The following is a 21,321-nucleotide window of genomic DNA, read 5'->3' as shown; positions in this document are numbered from 1 at the left end:
CACTGCACTAACTAGTGGCTTTCTCTCTGTTCCTTCTCACTCCTGGGTCTCCACATGCTGTTCATCACTCTCCTCCTCTTTACCTGGATGCCTCGTGCCTGTGCCTCCCGACCTCCGCTGAGACAATGTCACCTCCAGGAAGTGCCCCTCACGATCCTCTCCTCCCACAATACCCTGTACTGACCCTTTCATGACACCAATTACATTTTTGTGATTGATTCTCTTATCTGTCTCCTCTGCTAGACTAAGTTCTTGGAGGTCAGGGCTGCCCTCAATACCTGTCTGTGGAATGAATGAATACAGAAATAAAAGAAAAACCTCCCTCCTTCCTTAATGCAGCAGTTATCTAGAAAAACCTCCCTCCTTCCTTAATGCAGCAGTTTCTAACACTAGTTTTGGATTATCTCCATCCTTCCAAAATAATCCTTGAATATTCACTTAAGTGGAATGCATTAGAGCAGCTACTAAAAGTGAATCTCCTTTTTGTCATATGAATCAGCACCTCATAATTTATATGCTTGGTAAATGTTTTACCAGAGAGTGGACTTTCTTAGCTTTTTTTTTTTTTTTTGAGACAGAGTCTCACTCTGTTGCCCAGGCTGGAGTGCAGTGGAGCGATCTCAGCTCACCGCATCCTCCGCCTCCCCGATTCAAGTGATTCTCCTGTCCCAGCCTCCCAAGTAGTTGGGATTACAGGCACAAGCCACCACGCCCAGCTAATTTTTGTATTTTTAGTAGAGACAGGGTTTACCTTGTTGGTCAGGCTGGTCTTGAACTCCTGACCTCAGGTGATCCACCCACCTTGGCCTCCTAAAGTGCTGGGATTACAGGCGTGAGCCACCACGCCCGGCCCGAGAGTGGACTTTCTTAAGGCAGGGAATTCCTACATGGTTGGCAAAAACCACACGGGAACACTAATAATGGCCCAAAGAGGTCGGGAGACAACAGGGCCAGGAGAGATGAAGGGAAGGCTTCCTGGAGGAGAAAGGAGCTCAGCGCAGTGGAAAGGAGAAGGAAACGGGCAGAGGCTGGGCTGGGTGAGAAGGGCCAAAGAAGTCCCCATCGCAGAGGGGCAGACAGCGAGCAGGAAGGCTCTAAGATGGAAGAGGGTAACTCAGGGGTAGGCTTTCTTAGCTGAGGACAACAGCAAGACAGGAGTGTGGTGAAATGGAATGATGGTGCTTAGTGTTTACTGCACTAAGAATCAGAAGGCCTGGGCACTGGTTCTGACTCTTCTGTATAATTTAGGCAAATCCGCAAATCACTTAACCTCTTGGAGGTTCTTTTCCTTATCTACCCAGCCCCATTTCACAAGAATTCACCGATGTAGAAACATTTTAAAATCCATAAAGTGCTACAAATTTGCATAGAGTCATTATGAAGAAACTGGCTCCCACAAAGCAAGGCAAAACTGTGGCAAAAAGTGATTTACTAAAACTGTTGGCGTTACTGGGATTTAGGGTGAAGTGTGGCGGTTCAGGAGAGAAGAAACAAGATAAAAAGTAGAATTGAGAGGAAGGCAGGTGAGACAGAAGGGAGGAAAACCAGATCTGTGGCCTCGGAGGCAGGCTGACAGGGGCAGGGAGGAGGGCCAGTCCCTGGGAAGCAGACACCAGAGAGAGCAAGGAAGGGCACAGCATGGCAGTGGGAGGGGGCAGAAAGGAGATGCCAGGCCCGTTCAGGCTGGCAGATACCAAGCTAACGGAGGAGGACAACACTAGTAATGAGGGGTTGGATAATAATAAGGCTTCTTGCTGCTGGTTTTCAATTGCAGCACAAACAGATCATTATATCTTATTGCCAGCCTCCTTCTGTGGGAGTCAGGTGTCCACAAACCCAAGGGAAGAGACTAGGGAAGCTTCATGACCAAGAAAACTTGTGACCTGTACCCATATGATTTCGAATTCCAGAAGACCAATGAGAGGCCATGAGAGAAAACTTAGGAAGGAAAGCTCTGAAGGACAAGGGGACAGGAAAAGAGATCCTGGAAGGAGAGGGTGTGAAGCTGAGTCAGCTGGAGGAAGAACAGGTAGAGGGTTGGGGGGGGAGCAGCAGGAAGGGGAGGAAGGACTGTCTGAATCACACTCTGAGAAAGAACAGGGTTACTCTCCAAAGGGTGGAGACCAGATATTCTCTGACCCCACCAAGGACCAACCCAGGATAAATTACAGCTGAAGAGACGCAGGTGAGACAGAAGGGGAACTTCCTGACCAGCAGGATGGAGCAAACATGTTCACTCAACTTTTCACCAGGCCTGTCTCTCCTGTTTATCCTAAGAAACCTTCCCAGACACCTTTCATGCCAAATCTATGGCCTGGTGAGCCAACTCATGCATTCATTCAACAAACACTGAGTGTCAGCTATGTAGAGGCATTGCTAGATACTACAACGTGGCATTGAACAAAACAGAAATGGTCCCTTCTTCCTTCATGGAGCTTACAGTCTAATCAAGGAAGCAGACATTAAAGACATAATTACACAACACCTGTGAAAGACTCTGATGAAAAAATACAGAGTGCTATCAGAACGATTCAAGGAGGCTGCAGTGAGCCACGCTTGTGCCACTGCACTACAGCCTGGATGACAGAGGGAGACAGTGTCTCAAAAAAAAGAAGACAAGAAAGATTAAAGGGAGGTCATGATGGGAAGGGAGCCAGGAAAGGCTTGCTAAGGAAGTGATATTTAAGCTGAGACCACCCGGGCATGGTGGCTCATACCTGTAATCCCAGCGCTTTGGGAGGCCGAGGCGGGCGGATCACCTGAGGCCGGGAGTTCGAGACTAGCCTGACCAACATGGAGAAACCCCATCTCTACTAAAAATACAAAAAATTAGCTGGGCATGGTGGCGGGTGCCTGTAATCCCAGCTACTCGGAAGGCTGAGGCAGGAGAATTGCTTAAACCAGGAGATGGAGGTTGCGATGAGCCAAGATCGCACCATTGCACTCCAGCCTGGGCAACAAGAGCAAAACTCCATCTCAAACAAACAAAACACGCTGAGACCACAGGGACAGGCAAGAGTTAACCAAGGGAGGAGCAGGGGTGGGGAGCACACAAAGGCTCAAGGCAGGAATCTCAAATCTCCAGGCAAGGCAGAGTAAGGAGCCCAGCATCCTGAGCCGCCCAGCCTTCAATCTGTGCCTTTCAATAAAGCTCTTTATACATTTCTGTGCGAATGTCTTGTCTCTCACATCCCAACAAAGCTGTGTGTCCCCAAGGGTGAGGCATAGGTTTTCCCCTCAGGCTGAATGCTTTCTCTGGGTGGGTCCAGAGCTTTTACAGAAAACAGCATGCAGGGCCAGAGTGACTGCCCAGTGATTGCCGGAATTCCTGAGTCAGGACAAACAGGAGTTTCGTGTTCAGATAGAAGATTTTGAAGTTACTCTTCCTTGCAGTGACGCTGGAAGACTTTCAGGAGATGGTAGGAGGCTCTAGGACTGGGAAAGGGGAGCCAAGCCCACAGAATTCCAGGTCTACACCTGGGGCTCACTGACTCACTCTCAGCCATTTACCTTAAAATCAATAGACTGGGTGGTTTTCTCTTTCTTAAACAAAATACTAAGTCAGGGGGAGAGGAATGTTAAAGAACCCCAGGAGACATGCTTTCTGGGAACTTTGTGCAATAAGAGATGTCGGGCAGCTACCACCTGTCTAATGAGCATTTACCAGACTAAGCACTTTACATCACTTTTATTTAATCCTCTCAACATCCCTATTAGGTGAGTCTTGTTACCTTCATTTTACAAAGGACAAAACTGAGGCACAGGGGCCACGTTCGCGGTGGCTTAGGCCTGTAATCCCAGCACTTTGGGAGGCTGAGGCGGACGGATCACCTGAGGTCAGGAGCTCAAGACAAGCCTAGGCAACATGGCAAAACCCCATCTCTACTAAAAAATACAAAAATGAGGCCAGGCGCGGTGGCTCACGCCTGTAATCCCAGCACTTTGGGAGGCCGAGGCAGGCGGATCACAAGGTCAGGAGATCGAGACCATCCTGGCTAACACGGTGAAACCCCGTCTCTACTAAAAATACAGAAAATTAGCCAGGTGTGGTGGCAGGTGCCTGTAGTCCCAGCTACTTGGGAGGCTGAGGCAGGAGAATGGCATGAACCTGGCAAGCGGAGTTTGCAGTGAGCCGAGATCACGCCACTGCACTCCAGCCTGGGCGATAGAGTGAGACTGCGTCTCAAAAAATACCCCCAAACACTGAGGCATAGGGGTATGAGTTACTTGCCAAAGAACACGTAGTAAGTGACAGAACTGGTGTTTGAATCAAGTTTGTCTCCAAGGTCTGTGCAGTTGCAGGGAGCGATGGGGAAGGTCCTCCATTCCAGGTCCCTCTCTGTCCCTAAGGAACAATTCCCTGTCTTCACAAGTCAATCCCCACTTGGTTCTGACTGCTCTTCCTCCTCAGCACTAGCAGACTCAGGAAACCGTCTCTGGAGTGTACATATTCTGAAGGTCATATTTCAAATCAAATAGTCCTTCAGAGTCCCTCCCGTCCTCCCTCCCTCCTTCTTCCTCTCTCTCCCCCCTCTCTCTCCTTTTAAACAGAGATGAGGTCTCTATGTTGCCCAGGCTGGTCTCAAGCTACTGAGCTCAAGCACTCCACCCACCTCTGCCTCCCAAAGTGCTGGGAGTACAAGCATGAGCCACTGTACTGGGCCCAGACCTTTTTCTGAAACTTCCCTTTATTTTTTGTGTCCTTCCCATGGATGCTGGGCTCCATGCCCACACTCCAACACTGCGCCCAACCTGAGATCTCTCTACACAGTAGGAACTGATGTTTCCGAGACCAGCTCTGAGACACCACCCGCCCTGGCCACTGGCACCCCCCGTTTCTGTCAGCTCCTCCCAGCTTAACACACAGTCACCACCTCATACATGCACTTTTCCTTATATATAGAACACTGTAAATTACACATTTAATATATTCATATGTTTAAGTCAGTGTGAGAACAAATAAAGCATATTTTGACCTCTATGACAGGGGGCTGGCTCTGTCTCATAGTAGGCACTCAAAAATTTTTAGGAAGAAATAAGGACTCCTGGGCCTGAAGGGATCTTAGGGAATCCTATCATCCTACAGTCCTCGGGAAACACTCCCTGCAACTGCATAGGCTTTGGAGACAGACTTGGATTCAAACCAGCATCAGCTCACCTAGTCAGGCGTGGTGGTAGGAGCCTGTAATCTCAGCTACGCTAGAGGCTGAGGCAGGAGAATTGATTGAACCGAGGAGGCAGAGGATGCAGTGAGCCGAGACTGCGCCACTGCACTCCAGCCTGAGCGAGACTCCATCTGAATGAATGAATGAATGAATGAATGAATGAACTGGAACCAAAACTAGAACCAGGTCACCCGGCTCCTCATGCCATGTTCACTCCATGGATCACATTGCCTCAAAGGCAAAGTCAAACAGCCCGTTGTGTTAGCAGGCCTCCCACTGACAGCTCTTTAGAGATGGGCAATTTGGGCCACCTGAGGAGGTTATGAGGCCAGGACAGGAGATCCGGGCAGTAGCAGGTATGTTCATTGTTAACTTGTGAAACACAACTAAGCTGCAAAGACTACACTTTGGACTCCACACTGACCAATCTCACACGAGATCTCTGTTTCTGGTGGGGACTGGGCAATGCGGCAGAGTCATGAGGCATGAGTATGGGAAGTCAGCTCTCACTAGCTCTGAGGCCTTGGCCGACTGCTGGCACCTTCTGAAATGTAAGATGGGGCCGAGCTTGTGGCTCACACTTGTCATCCTAGCACTTCGGGGGGCAGAGGTGGGAGGATCACTTGAGGCCAGGAGTTCAAGGCTACAGCGAGTTATGATCATGCCACTGCACTCCAGCCTGGTCAACAGAGCACGACCCTGTCTCAAAAAAAGTCATAATAAGATGGCCCATAGAGGCTCTGCTTTAAACACAAACACTTCAATCACTTATTACTTGTATTGGCGATGGTGATGGGAACAACATCCAGGCAGACTGTAGGATAACACCTAAGGATGTTAGTGTCTCTAGGAGTCATCAATTGGAACATTCCTTCATTCAAACTTTGAACATTAGGGTGGGGTAGACTGAGACTCAGTCCAAGGAAAACAACTGACTGCCATTCAGACCTGGCTCAGCCTAAGAAAAAAGTACGCTTTAGACTGCAGTAAGAGGAATTGTGGTGAGAAGGGCCATTCGATATTGGGCAGTTCCTGGAAGGTGTCATCAAATACATGCAGCTTCCTCTAAGGTTGTACAAGGAGACAGAGAAAAAAGACCTCATGAGTCCTTGAGTCTTCCCTTGATCCTTGCAATCTGACACTATTGTGAGGAAACGCAGAGGTCTTTTGCACTGCAGGCTTCTGCCTGGTAATGTAAGGGCACAGCCCACAACAGTGTACCCTAAGATACCACCCCAGCCTACCAGCTAGAGGCCTGTATTTTGACCTCTAAGACAGGGGGCTCTCCTGCCCTCCTCTCTTCCTGGGCCACCTGGAGAATAAGTGTGTCACTCCCTCCCTTTTTCCTCCTTCCCCATGAAGGTCAATGAGAAACTGTAAATAGCAAGGATGAGGGAAAGTGAGGAGGCCAGGGAGGCCATTGCATTCATCTGTGTTCTAAAATATCCAACTCAGCCACATGCGGTGGCTCACGCCTGCAATCCCAGCACTTTGGGAGGCCGAGGCAGGTGGATCACTTGAGGTCAGGAGTTTGAGACCAGCCTGGCCACCACAGTAAAACCTCCATCTCTACTAAAAATACAAAAATTAGCTGGGCGTGGTGATGCATGCCTGTAGTCCCAGCTATTATGCTTGGGAGGCTGAGGCAGGAGAATCGCTTGAACCCAGGGGTGGAGGCTGCAGTTGAGCCAAGACTGTGCCACCGCACTCCAGCCTGGGTGACAGAGCAAGACTCTCTCTCAAAAAAAAAAAAAAAAAAAAATCCAACTCAATTCCAGGTCATGCTTTGGGTCTGTCCAGGAGTATGAACACTAGAGGAATACAGAGCCTGAGCTGGCTCTCAACTGTCGAGGCCTGGAGGTCCAGGAGGGTTGACCGCCCTTTAACACATGTACCCCTCACATACTAATACAGAAATGCTGTTACATTCTATGATCTTCATCCCCTAAACGACCTTATTTCCAACTTCCTCTAGCACCTACCCATCAGACCCCCAGGATGAGATGAAGTAAGCGGCTGAAAACAAGCAAGATGACGAACATGAGCATAGCAGAACCAGAACGCAAGTCATGGCTGGGGGGTGGCAAAAGGAACTGAATACGGAACAGAAACCCTTAACTTCTCTTGCTGCTGCCCAATCCTCTTGTGATTCCAGACAGCCATTTCATTTAAAATCCCTTTCAGAAGCCTGTCATCTTGCATTAGAGCTGGGAGGGGGGTTGTGTTCTGGGTTGGCTGATGATACATGGACTTCTGAGACATGCACCTAGGCGGACTCAACAAATATTAAACATCTGCTTGGTCAGACCCTCTGCTCAACTCTGCACACACAAAAGACGATGAGATGCAGCATGGTGGTTGCCAGGGGCTGGAAGGTGGAGGGTTCAGAGAGTCAGTGTTTAATGGGTACAGAGCTTCATTTGGGGAGGATGAAGAAGTTCTGGAGATGGATAGTGGTTACAGTTGCACAACAATGTGAATGCACTTAATGCCACAGAAGTGTACGCTGAAAAATGGTTATAATGGTAAGTCTTACATATACTTAATCACATTAAAAAACAACAACAACACATTTTTAAAGGGTGGGGGGAAATGAGACAGCCTTCCTCTCCTCCCTCTGAAGAGGCTTTCTTTTGAATTATTCAACTATCTTTCCTGCAGACCAAATATTCTGAAGTCTTCTGCATGTCCTCTTCATCAACACAGTGATCTACCCAGCGGCCCTACATTTAGAAATCTCTATTAGTTCTGGGTACGAGCCCCGTGGAGCTCTGTATTCCCAACATGTGCTCCCCAGTGCCAACCCACCACCTGTTCAGCTCAGGCTGAGGTCACTCACTCTCCCCACCTCAAAAAGACCCAGGTATACGAATAAAAGGTGTCCTCTATTAAGACACAGATCTAGAGGCCAAGTGCTCCTGGAGGGCAGTAACTATCTCTCACACAGACTGTCTCCAGCCCATGAAACAGGCCATATTCCAAAAGTCTCCAAAAACTTTACCAAGAAACGTTATGGATGATGTTTTAGTCCTCAGTAAGCCCACAAAGCCTGTTTACCATAAGTCACAGAAATATCACACATTTACAATTAAAACAGGCAGGCCGGGCACGGTGGCTCACATTTGTAATCCCAGCACTTTGGGAGGCCGAGGTGGGTGGATCACCTGAGGTCAAGAGTTCAAGACCAGCCTGACCAACATGGTGAAACCCTGTCTCTACTAAAAATACAAAAATTAGCCAGGTGTGGTGGTGCGCACCTGTAATCCCAGCTACTCGGGAGGCTGAGACAGGAGGATCTTGAACCTGGGAGGTGGAGGTTGCAGTGAGCCTAGATCGCACCACTGTACTCCAGCCTGGGCAACAGAGCAAGAGTTCATCTCAAAAAAAGCAAAAACAAACCAAAAAACAGGCAGAAAACAATACCAGTTGCATGTAGTCTAGAGTGCCAGCTACACACTGCCCTCCTGTCCTCCCCTCAGTGCCCACCCCCAAATACCCACCGCCACGTGGGAGCAGGTCTCCCTCCAACAGCATGGCAGCCCAGGTTTTGGAGTCAGACTTGAGTCTGAATGTGGGCTCTGCTGCTTACTGGCTGTCCAACCTCAGGCAAGTTACTTAACTTCCAAGTTAATTTCTGTAAGCTTTGGTTTCTTCATCTTGCAAATGAGGATAATATTGTCCACCTCAAAGGGTTCTTGTGAGGGACAATGAGATTACAGAAGGAAAGAACCTACTGCACAGTAAGTGTTCATTACGGTTCTTATTCCAACCCCAAACACCCCCTTCTGAAATGAATCTGCATCATAATATAAATGACTTTATCACAGCAATCTTTGTTCCAAACAGAAGACAGACAGAAAAAGGACTTACTAGAACCAACCAACTTCCTTTTTTTTCTTTTTCTTTTTCTTTGTTTTTTGTGACGGAGTCTCGTTCTGTCGCCCAGGCTGGAGTGCAGTGACGCAATCTCGGCTCACTGCAACCTCCGCCTCCTGAGTTCAAGCGATTCTCCTGCCTCACCCTCCCCAGTAGCTGGGATTACAGGTGCCTCCCACCATGCCTGGCTAATTTTTTGTATTTTTAGTAGAGACAGGGTTTCACTATGTTGGCCAGGCTGGTCTCGAACTCCTGACCTCAAGTAATCTGCCTGCCTCAGCCTCCCAAAGTGCTGGGATTACAGGCATGAGCCACTGCGCCCAGCCCAAACCAACTTCTGATCCACATCCTGCCTGTTCCCCCTACCCTGCTTCGACACGTGGGGCTCAGGTAGTTTCCACTGTGAGGAATGACCTTGTTAAGGTTAGGCGGACTCTCTCCACCTCCTCCAAACCTTAGCTACCCAAGGCCAGGAGCCTACCAAGTTCTGCTCTCTTGACTGGGACTGGGAAACAGCGAGCCGTGGAAGGCAGCTCTGCACAGCTCCAGCTCATCCCGCTCAGCTGTGCTGCTTCCCAGCCACTGGTCCACCCTGAAAGGATACACTAGGGCAAGGTGTCTTCTACTGTCTCTGGTCACTCCCCCAGATGTAAGTAATGACATTCATCCACCACACCTCTGTCTTCAAAAAGACAAGTGTAGGATGAAGAGACCCCAGAGAAGAGACGATGTGCTGGCCCCTCTCTAAGACGCCACATGCACCTGCCTATCTTTGCCTCACGCTGCTTAGGCTTTGGGGCACTCTGTCCAACTGTTTTCTTGAAGACTCTTTCCTGAGTCACTTAGAACTAAATACTTAGGTATTGCAAGCTTCAGCCACTTTCTTAAAAATGTGCCTTGAAAGAAAGAGTGGGTGGGTGGTGAAAAGAGAACATGAAAATCTTCCTTACAGTCTGGCTGGGAGCCTACCTATTTTACCTCCAGAGGTATGCTAGCAGACAAAAGCTGCTAGATATGTGCCATGCGCAAGGGTAATTTAGAGCCCACATTCCTCTCTCTACCTGGAAAGAAGTACACAAGGGACTTAGGAACTACTTCCTACTTCATGGAAGAAACCTGTCCAGTCCCTCCCCGGGTCTCTCCCATGTCCATAACAAGTTCATGAGAGGTACCAGTGGCAATATGGGTGGAAAAACAGTTCTTCGATGCACTGTCCCAGACACTGCCAGATGGTTAACATCCCCAATCCCCATGTGCTAAATGCCGTTAGTGCTCCCAAGGCAGTTTTTTTTGTTTTTTTGGACGGAGTCTCGCTCTGTCGCCCAGGCTGGAGTGCAGTGGCGCGATCTAGGCTCACTACAAGCTCCGCCTCCTGGGTTCACGCCATTCTCCTGCCTCAGCCTCCCAAGTAGCTGGGACTACAGGCGCCCGCCACCGCGTCCGGCTAATTTTTTTTGTATTTTTAGTAGAGACGGGGTTTCACCGTGTTAGCCAGGATGGTCTCGATCTCCTGACCTCGTGATCCGCCCGCCTCGGCCTCCCAAAGTGCTGGGATTACAGGCGTGAGCCACCGTGCCCGGTGCTCCCAAGACAGTTAATCCTCCCTCCTCAGCATTTCCGAACACCCCCTGGAGGCCAGCGGTGCCCTGGCTGAGAACCAGAGTCAGCACCTGTACTGCTTTGTATCCCACCGTGCCCAGCATATACTGGGCACCCTGTACTAACTGTGGATTGAATCTAGTAGGAAAGGTCCAGTCACAGACATACTTAGATCCATGTCTCTTACCAAGTAATTTCTGAACCCCTACTGTGTGCTCAGCATCTTTACAGGGATCAAGAGGAAATATGGATCACGGTCCCTACACATAAGGAAGTGGTAGGAAAAACAAGACCATAAAACATTATTCAATATAAGGCAATATATAAGCCAATGCTAAATTGTAAGGTCTGTGAGAAAGTGGATGATGTGATCAGTAAAGGCTGGCAAAATCGGGGGGGGCTTTGTGGGAAAAAAACATAAGTTGAGGTGGCTCTTGAAGGAGGTGGGATTGTCTTCATTCAGCCCTACCGATCCTCAGTCTGTCCCTGCCAGGACCGCTGTTCATAGAAAACTCCTCTAAGCGCCTGTGGTTCTAGGAGCAATTCGGCAACCTAAGCCCTTCAAATCCCATCCCCAGGTGGTTCCTGGAACAAGACGGTGTGAGAAATTTCCCATTCTTTGTCAGAAGACCAGAGAATATCAGGCCTGCTTTCAGGAGGCCTGCTCATCCCAAAGGCAATGGAAGAAACCACTGGCGGAAGTGCCAATGCGGAGATGCCCAAGACAGAACCAAAAAGCATTTGGTGCTACGTGTACATACTGAGTCACAGGCTCTAAGTGCTGGGGCTCCCAGTTGTGACCACAGACACTCCCCACATCGCCTGTCCCCTGTGGCTCTGGAATTTACCTGCTGTGGATGAACCTGAGGTCCCAGCTATCTCCTCTGTCAAAGGTCTTCCTGTCTCCTCCCTCGCCAACTATCACCACATTTCTTAGGCAGCTCGTCCCCATTTCCTCCATTCATCTCTCTCCAGCCACCCAGGCTCCTCCCACAGGCCGTGCCACCAAACTCTCCTCACAGCCCACCTCATCGTCTTCCACGCTGCCATCCTCCCGACATTCAAGCTGGTCCCAGAGCCTGGCTCCTCCAGGAAGCCCAAGACTTGTGGCTTCCCCAACCCTGTTTCCTTTCAAACACGCAAAATCAGTAACACTCCCCCTCCACACCCCACTCATCCTTTACTTGTATACAATGTAAATGGAGAGTCTTGTCTATTTATATACACTATCTATCCAATGTTAGAAAGAATCCCACTTCCCACAGACCATGCAGCTAAGCTGAGGGCTGGGCCTACTTGTTCTTATTTCCGTGAGACTTACCTACCTTCCAAACCCCAGGCACCCCTTAGGCTAATAACATCTAGGGATACACCCTCCTCTCTCATACACCCCATTCTGAGGAGCCACATCTAAGTCTACAGACCCAGGACCCAGAGTCCCTCCCCCAGTAAGTAAAAATGAGGATTATATGAGTCATAAGCTCTTTCCATATACATGCTCTTAATTTTGAGACAAACAAATAAACCATTTTTTCCCCTCCCACAGGAAGATTCAGAAGAAATCCTTTTGGAATTAAGCCTGGAGTTTCCACCCCATCCTCAGGCTTCTTGCCCTCAATTGTTGACCAAATGCTTCACTATAAGAATGGCCCCATTCCAGAGTCTCCCAATTCTCGCCATCACCAAACTCTACCTGCTGGTTCAACTCTATCTCATCTTTCTGCAGCAATGCCAGTTTAGCTTTCTGACATGATTTACGTCTCTCTCAATCAACTAGATATTTTTGTCTTATAAAAGTTTTGTCTCGTAAAAGCAATTTTTTTCCATGACACAGCCCTCAGGAGATCCTGAGAACATATGCTCAAAACGACTCTTGTTATATGTGCCCACGGCATGTTAAAGTTTTCACTACAGTCCTTATCATGGCTTGCAATCACACACACACACACACACACACATTAATAAATACTTGATTAATGTCTCTCCCTACTACTAGACTGTATCACCACTGTGTCCTCTGTGCCTAGTTCTAGATCTTTCCTCAAACAGAACACAAAATCCTACCCACACGTAGCACGTACAACCTCAGGCTGTCTAGCCACTGGACAAAATCTCCAGGGGCTCTCTTGGGTCACTACAATTCCATCCCTCTTTTCTCTCCTCCCTTTACTATTCCCGCCCTTAGTAAGAACAAAGAGCCTCAAAACCCTTTTTCCATTACCCCCTAGAAGAGCTTCCTATAGATAAGAGAAGCCCAGTCTCAAGTCAAGGACTGGTTGGTTCGGAGGAGAATGGCAAAAGAACTGGAGAGAGCAAATGGCCGTGAGCTGTGGACAGGATCCAAGTCTTCTACCAAGTCACGTTTTTGTATCTTACTATACTCTGTGTGAATTCAAGAAATGCTTTGAGAGTTGACTTATTAACCTGATCACTTTTGTTCTGTCTTCAATCCAGGAAAGAGAAGACTGAGACAGATAGTAGTAAAAAGTAGGTGTCGAAGGGAGTGGGGCTGAAGACCAGGTTTCAAGATGACTGCCCACTGACCACAGAAAATGAGTGTAATTCATGGAAATCAGGTTTAACAAAAATGTCCCAACCTTGAAGGTTGCAGGATATTGAGGAAAACAGTAACAGTTAAGAAAAAGAGTCTAGGCTGGGCACGGTGGCTCGCGCCTGTAATCCCAGCACTTTGGGAGGCTGAGGCGGGCAGATTACAAGGTCAGGAGATCAAGACCATCCTGGCTAACACGGTGAAACCCCGTCTCTACTAAAAATATAAAAAATTAGCCAGGCATTGTGGCGGGCGCCTATAGTCCCAGCTACTCGGGAGGCTGAAGCAGGAGAATGGCGTGAACCTGGGAGGTGGAGCTTGCAGTGAGCCAAGATCGCGCCACTGCACTCCAGCCTGGGCGACAGTGCGAGACTGCGTCTCAAAAAAAAAAAAAAAAAAAAAAAGAGTCTAGGCTTGGAAAGGCATTGCTTTGCTTGGGTGGATGTCCCCAGAGATCTGGTTAAATAGCTTAGTAGAGGACTGAGTACTATATTACATCCTTTCCATAGAATCTGGAACCTGATTCTCAATACAGTAGACTGCCAATGCTTGGCAACTGACTGGTGCAGGACAGGGGATTATTGATAACTTTCTCTGATTCAACTTTGTCTGGAGACAGAAATATTAGACAAGCAGACTCTCACAGGCTTCTGGAGATGTTCTCCAGTCCAGAATTGCTTTATGTTTCTGGGTTGAGAGGTTACTGCATGCCTTATCTACAGACCTCCACCAGAATACAAGCTTATCAAAAGCGGCTGCACACTTCCTGCCATCATGTCCCCTAAATGACAAACAAAGATGGTTTACATGTGCAAGTTGTGTGTGTTACCCTGTCTTAGGCACACAGTTCAATGCGGAAAGGAATGGAGGCCAGATGTGAAGTCAGGATTCTACCCAGCACAGTTTTAATTGAGCTCCTGGGGCAAGAGTGAGGGGGTGGGCCAGCTGGCTCTCTTGCTGACCTTACTGTTATCTTAACTGTCAAAACCTCCCCGCTGTGTATATCCCTAAGGACTATGGCAAACTGTCCTATCCCATAGCATAAAGGGTGGGGATGTCTCTCCCTCTGTTTGGGGAATGACTGATCACCTAGTTTCAGCCAAGTTCTCAGTAATCTTCCATTGGTCATTTTGCCAAAGCAGCATTTCACTTCACTCTAAATGCCTCGAGCTCTCCAAACAGCCCCATTCCCCTTTTGCAATTTTCCAGGGAAAAAAAGTCACTATTGAATGTCCTTACTTCTGCAGCAGGAGGTCACTCTTCCCATTCTCCTGCCTAAGGCATCTGTCATCAACATTTGGACAGCTAGCACATCAGAACACAGAGGCAGTCCCACGTTGCTCAGCAGCCTAGAAATACATGCCCAGAACTGCCAGCTTTCCGAGTGGTGCTGGCTCCACAGCCGCATGAAGAGAGGAGGAAGGCGAAGACACTTATCCAAAGAACAGACACAACAACACAAAATCATTTGAAAAAGAACATCTCTGTCAGCAGCTACCACCGAGCAACAAGTCCTTCTTGAATGTGCTCCATGCTACGATTTCAATCCAGCGACGCTAAGCATAGCTCCACAGTTTCAAGGACACTGCAGTCAAACTTCGAGCTGGACGGTAAAAAGAAGCTGTTTGATTTACGAAGTGGGTCAACCAAAAGGAGCAATGCAAAAGGAAAGAGGTCAGGCCGGGGCCTGCCCCCTCCTTGTCCCATCCACTTCCGCTGATATTTATCCTTTGTGAGAAGCCAAGAGTTCCAAGTCAGAAGGTTCTCCTGGAATATAACCAAGCTTAGACACAGAGGCCCACATTTTCTCTTGGATGATCCTAACTTTACTTCAAGGGCATCGCTCAGCTGGAGGCTTCCAGAACTGTTTACCCCAGACAAGGTCTGATTCTAAAAACATCCCAGAAAAAATATATTCTTAATTGTGCATAAATAAAAGAGGGGCAAAATGAAGCCTAAGAAGCCTGGGGTTTATTGAATACTTTCTCTAAGCAAGCACTGCACTGCGCTTTCACGTGTTGTAAGAGGCACTTCTGCAACAAACGTTTGAGCCCCCATTATGTGCAAAACATGCTTACAGGCACTGGGGATACAAAAATGAACAAAACAGCCAAAATCTTAGCTTTCACCGAACTGTTTGTTGTAGTTGTTGTTGTTGTTTGAAACAGAGTCTGGCTTTGTCGCCCAAGCTGGAGTGCAGTGGTGCAATCTTGGCTCACTGCAGCCTCCACCTCCAAGGTTCAAGCGATTCTCCTGCCTCAGCCTCCCGAGTAACTGGGATTACAGGTGTGCGCCACCATGCCTGGCTAATTTTTTTGTATTTTTTTTTCAGTAGAGATGGGGTTTTACCATGTTGGCCAGGCTGTTCTCGAACTTCTGACCTCTCAGGTGATCCATCTGCCTCAGCCTCCCAAAGTGCTGGGATTACAGTCATGAGCTACCACACCCGGCCACTGAACTGACATTTTAGTGGGGCTGACAGGAATATATATGTCAGCTGGTGATAAATACTATGAGGAAGGATAAAGCAGACTAAGGGAATGCTATATAAAATTTTGTATAAAAATAAAGCAGAGGAGGGAGTGCTATTTTAGATAAAGTTGTCCTGGAAGGCTTCTCTGATTGCCATTTGATAAAAATAACTGCAAAAAGGGCTATCACATATATGATCACTGTGTGCTGGGAACTGTACTATGTACTTAACGTGCATTTAATCCTCAGCAACTCTGCATTCAGTACTATTACCATGCCCACGATACAGGACTGAATGAAGCTTAGAGAGGGTAAGGCTCTTGGCAGAATCTGCAGTAAGGGGAGCAGGGCCAGGGTTACATTGTAAGGGAAGAAGCTAGGACTTGAACTCAGGGCTGCAACTTCAAACCACATGCTTTTCCTCACCACGCTGCAGCCAGGCTGGTGGAGAAAAGGAACCTCAAAGAGGTCAAGTGTGGCTGTGGCTACAAAGTAGCAGGTCCATCTGGCCTCCCCACACATGGCTAAGAGATTAATGCAATTCAATCTTCCCTAATATCAGACGATTACTCTCATCACCAGCTGAAAACCAAGCCTTATCTTGAAACAAGAGGAGAAATACACCTTGGGCTCCCTAAGGCCAGCAAATAAATACTGAATATGTTCCTCTCCCATCCCTCTCCCCAGCCCCCAACACAAGATGGTGTAGTAAAGGGAGACACCATTTCTCACTGGAAAACAGACAGGAATAGCACAAGAGATGACCACACTAGCTGCTTGACAGTGCCACAGCTCTCTGAGGTGGAGTCAGGGGTACAGGCACTGAGAAAAGGTCTGCAGCAGGGAGAAGGTAGGCCCTGGCTAGCCCCATGTCAAAGGAGGTACAGCCCTCCCTCAAGCCCTTGCATTTTAGGGTGGAAAGGGGGAAGCAGAATGCTTTCTTAAGCAGCATAAGGCAGGCCAGACAGAAGCACTGGGAGCAGGTCACCAGGTCTCCTGAGGGGAGAGGAGAGTAAGGCTGGAGGCAACTGAGGAAGGCTAACATTGCTTCAAGCCGAGAAGTCCAGAAGGGAAATACCACATCTAAGGTCAGAGGGTATTTGTGGAATTGCTGGAAATCCCAGGTTGAGGGTCCAGGCCAAACTACCAAAAGAGGCTAAAAGAGAAACCCAAGCAGAGTCCCACAAGGTTCAAAGCAAAGGTTGTGGTTTGGACCCGCCCCGTTTTTTTGTTTTGTTTTGTTTTTTTTAAGACAAGGTCTCGCTTTGTCGCCCAAGCTGGAGTGCAGTGGTGCAATCTTGGCTCACTGCAACCTCCACCTCCCTGGTTCAAGCAGTTCTCCTGCCTCAGCCTCCTGAGTAGCTGGGATCACAGGTGTGTGCCACCACGTGTGGCTAATTTTTGTATTTTTAGTAAGGATGGGGTTTCACAGTGTTGGCCAGGCTGGTCCCGAACTCCTGACCTCAGGTGACGCCCCACCTCGGCCTCCCAAAGTCCTGGGATTACAGGTGTGAGCACCTCGCCCGGCCCGACCCACCCATTTTTTATTGTATTTTAGTCACCCCAGCCACAGGAACCTGTAGCCAGTTAATCAATAACCAAGGTAGGAAGGAAAGGTGGAAGTTCATCCCAGAATGGAGCACATTAAGGGACTTTTACTCAGAATCTGGATTTCCATCTTATATCCCAACTGACTTGGGCATCCCAGTTTAAACCCTGGCCAAGCTGACCTTAAGAATCTCCCTCCTAAAGCCTTCAGACCCTCTCCTCATCAACACACACACGCATGTGCCTGCGCACACGGAGAAATTCAGCGTTCAGTCCCTCTCCCCAGAAATGTATCACGTTATCTCCAGCAAGTCAGGTCTCATAGCCCAACATTGCACCAAACAAATTATGACCTGAAAATGGGAAGAAAAAAAACTGTGTCACCTAGAGAAACCCAATTAACAACATGACTCTGCTCTCTTCAATTCCCCTCTCCCCTCCAGCCATATCCGGGGCACCTGTGTGGCTGACCGCCTTTTCCCACTACTGGCCATGTTCCCTGGCTGACTCAAAAGCCAGAAGACAGTCTGAGCAGGGGCCTCCACAGAAGCGAACCTAGAGATGGGAAGTCCTGCTCTCCCCACACCTTGGCCTGGTGAGAGCGCTGGAAGGGCACAGGATCAAAACACCACCTGGCTGATAGTCTGGAGTGTTCACCTTGAAATCACTAAGTTGCCCCTTAAGCCAAAGCTCCCTGCCGAAGAAAAACATAAATGCTACAGAAAGCTCTTCCACCAGAGTGTGTAAGTGCCCCACAAGGGACAATGAACGGGTATTTCCAAGAAATTCCTGCAGCATTTGCTTCCTCTCAACCCCTTTCCTTATTAGCCCCTACCTTGAGAGGTCTCCATTGCTTCCAGCCTTTAGCTAACATAAACACCCACTGCCTTTCCAAACCTTCAGCCTGACCACATGTAGCATGTGTCGTGTGTGCGCGTGTGTGTGTGTGTAAACATCCTCTTCCCAGCCCGTGCTACAGTTTCCAAAGAGAAGAAATGCCTCCCCTCCTCCCCGAGGGCTCCCAGCCCCACGCTGCTGCAGAGTTGGTCATGTAATATTCAGGGACCCTGAGACCGGAAATGCCTGGTTCTGAACTGCTGCACTTGAAACAGGAGAGAAGGGATAGGGAAAACTGAACGTGGGATTGAGGGTGACGGTACGAGGGGTGGGGTAGCTGAAATTCCGACCAGGGAAAGGATGCAATTCAAGGGTGGGCGAGGCAGAGAAAGAGGGATGAGAGAGAGGCTGTCGAGACAGTTGCAAAGTCAAAATTCCAGGAGCTGAGGAAGAGGAGGGGAAGGAAGAAGATAGAAGTAAGGGCAAAGGTGGAAAAGGGCCGAAAGGAGGTAAGGAGCCACAATAAAGGTTCTCCAGGTGATGGGGGAGGCTAAGTTTAGGCGAACCAGTGGGTCCCGAACCCCAGAGTAAAGGTAGGGTGGCACGGAAGTGTGGGGGCGGGGCACCACAGGGTGGGGACCGAACTGGCTCCCAGCATCTGCAGCCAGTGAAGAGAGAAGGGAGCAGAGGGCGGGGGCCCAGCCGCGGCGGGAGTCCGGGAAAGGGGCACGGGTCGCCAAGGGGACCCAGGCTGGTGGAGGGGGCGCCCGGGAGCACGTGAGGCGTGCAGCCACCCCGCTCCCTCCCCTGCGGCGGGGACAGGAACCAGGGCGAGGCTGGGGGACGGCGCGCTCACCCGCAGGGCGGACAGGTCGATGTCGTCCAGGCTGCGGGCGGGGGCTGGGTCGCCCATGGCCTCCGTGGGGAACGGGGCACCGGGGCCGCTCACGCTCCGGCTCGGTTACTCCACTGCCGCCGTCGCCGCTTCTCCCCCATCGGAGAACCCCGGGGGCGGACTCCACCGCGCCTCCCCCGGAGACCGGGGAGGGGGAGGGCCGGCGCGAGGACCGACCCACCGACTGACAGGCGCTATCTCCCCGGAGCCAGCCACCCGAGCCTACCGCCTCTCCTGCGCAGGCGCGGAGCGACCGCGCACTGGGAGGGTGGAAGCGCGAGCGTGACGCGAGCGCGCCGGGGCCCCCTCCCCCTAGGCGCCGACACCTGCGCGCAGGCGCAGGCGAGCAGGCGAAAGGCGCGCGCGAGGACGGAGCGACCGCGCGAGCCTGGCGTGAAAGAAGTGGGCGGCGGCCGAGGCGGCCGCGGAGCGCGCCCACCAGCTGGTGCGCGTGCGCACACGCGTTTCCTTTTCTTTCCCTATTTTTTTTTGCCCTTTCTCTCCCTTATTTCCTTCTCAGATCTCCTTTGACGCCTTTCCTTCCCTTTCCCTCCTTCTTTCGTGTGCCCAGCTGCCAATCAAGCCACCCACCTTTCCATTTGCGGGGGAAGGGGGCGGTACCCAACCCCCTCTATTACTAGGGGGTTGTTATGGTAACTCCCCACGCGAGGGCTGGGTGGCCTCTAGATAGGACGGGCTGTCCACCCACCCAATTGCTATGGCAACAGTGGAGCCGCTGAGGGAGGGGCCACTCCGTGAGAACTTGGCTGGAGAAACCACGTGGGAGTTGGGGGGCAGAGGAGGGGCACCGGCTGCCTCAGGAATGCCCTTTCCACCCTCACCTAGCAGGTTGGGGAAGCATCGAGGTGCTCTCAGATCTCAGGATAAGGAATCCTACCGCAGACGTGTATCTCTGCACCTCTTTTAACAAAGTGTTCTGCACAAGGGAACTGTTTCCACAATTATTCATTGATCACTGGAGTCGCGCGTGGAGGAAGGGGTGGCGAAGGGGAAGAGAGGGAATCTGCGTTCAGTCCCTTAAAATATTGCTTGGGTCACCTTAGATCTAGTCATGTTGGCATAGCGCCTACAGCCATTAGCCTCAGTGGAGGCTGGGTAATGCTATCTAAGAACCAAGAGTCATGTTCTACCACTGAAATGCTGTGTGACCTTGAGCAAGTTGCTTTGCTTCTCTGAGGTTTTCTTTCACTGTGAAATTGAGGGGGGAGGCTGTATGATCCTCAAGAGCTCTTCTAGCACCAACACTGTCTCTGAAAGACTCCACCACCAGCCTTAATATAAACATCATTTAAGAGAGTTTAATTTAGAAGTCCTTGAAAAATAGCTGAACACATTCCTTTCTGGACCCTTTTTAGCATTTGGGTGCACAGCCAGTCGGCCCCCTTCCCTAACCCCTAGCCCATTTTCCTTGCCACTGCCCTTATTCAAGCCGCTATCCCCATTCATCTCCTATTTGGCCTTCCGGCCTGACTCCTTCAAGTCAATTCTATTTCTTTTTTTTTGAGACAGAGTCTCACTCTGTCGCCCAGGCTGGAGTGCAGTGGCGCGATCTTAGCTCACTGCAAGCTCCGCTTTCTGGGTTCACGCCATTCTCCTGCCTCAGCCTCCCGAGTAGCTGGGACTACAGGCGCCCGCCACCTCGCCCGGCTAATTTTTTGTATTTTTAGTGGAGACGGGGTTTCACCATGTTAGCCAGGATGGTCTCGATCTCATGACCTCGTGATCCGCCTGCCTCGGCCTCCCAAAGTGCTGGGATTACAGGCGTCAGCCACTGTGCCCAGCCTCTATTTTTTTTTTTTAAAGACAAAGTCTCGCTCTGTCACCCAGGCTGGAGTACAATGGTATGATCTCTGCTCACTGCAACCTCAAGCTTCTGGGCTCAAGCTATCCTCCAGCCTCAGCCTCCCAAGTAGCCAGGACTACAGGCAGTGCATGCCACTACGCCTGGCTGATTTTTATATGTTTTGTAGAGATGGGGCTTTGCCATGTCGCCCAATCTGGTCTCAAACCCCTGGCCTCAAGTGATCTGCCCGCCTTGGCCTCCCAAAATGGGGAGATTACAGGATCCCTTGAGGACAGGAGTTGGAGGCCAGCCTGGCCAACATGGTGGGTTTTTTTTTTTTTTTTTTTTGAGACAGTTTTAGTTTAGTTTAGTTTTTTTTGTGAATTTGTGAATTTGTTTTTATTGGGGAACAGGACACAGGGTGGAAAATGTCACCTTGGTGGAGACAGAGTTTTGTTCTCGTTGCCCAGGCTGGAGTGCAGTGGCACAATCTTGGCTCACTGCAACCTCCGCCTCCCGGGTTCAAGCAATTCTCCTATCTCAGCCTCCTGAGTAGCTGGGATTACAGGTGCAC

General features: G+C 49.8%; 1 protein-coding gene across 38 annotated transcripts in view; it reads right to left on the bottom strand.

Moving 5' to 3' along the window:
- The window catches only part of MINK1 (misshapen like kinase 1), a 64,750-nt gene extending 45,368 nt beyond the window's left edge, over positions 1-19,382 (bottom strand). For 17 of the 38 annotated variants that reach the window (XM_024926123.4, XM_024926124.4, XM_024926125.4 and 14 more), the window contains exon 1: positions 18,905-19,382. In XM_024926123.4, the coding sequence (XP_024781891.2) occupies positions 18,905-18,961 (57 nt within the window). In that variant the 5' untranslated portion in view covers positions 18,962-19,382. The remainder of the gene's footprint in view (positions 1-18,904) is intronic. The other 21 variants (XM_024926122.5, XM_034941332.4, XM_034941334.4 and 18 more) reach the window with 3 other exon arrangements.
- Positions 19,383-21,321: the final 1,939 nt, after the last annotated feature.

This window comes from Pan paniscus, chromosome 19 (genome assembly GCF_029289425.2).
Source record: "Pan paniscus chromosome 19, NHGRI_mPanPan1-v2.0_pri, whole genome shotgun sequence".
NCBI classification, from domain to species: Eukaryota; Metazoa; Chordata; class Mammalia; order Primates; family Hominidae; genus Pan; species Pan paniscus.
Note: the sequence above shows the minus strand (reverse complement) of the source record. Positions and strands in the feature narration are given on the sequence as shown.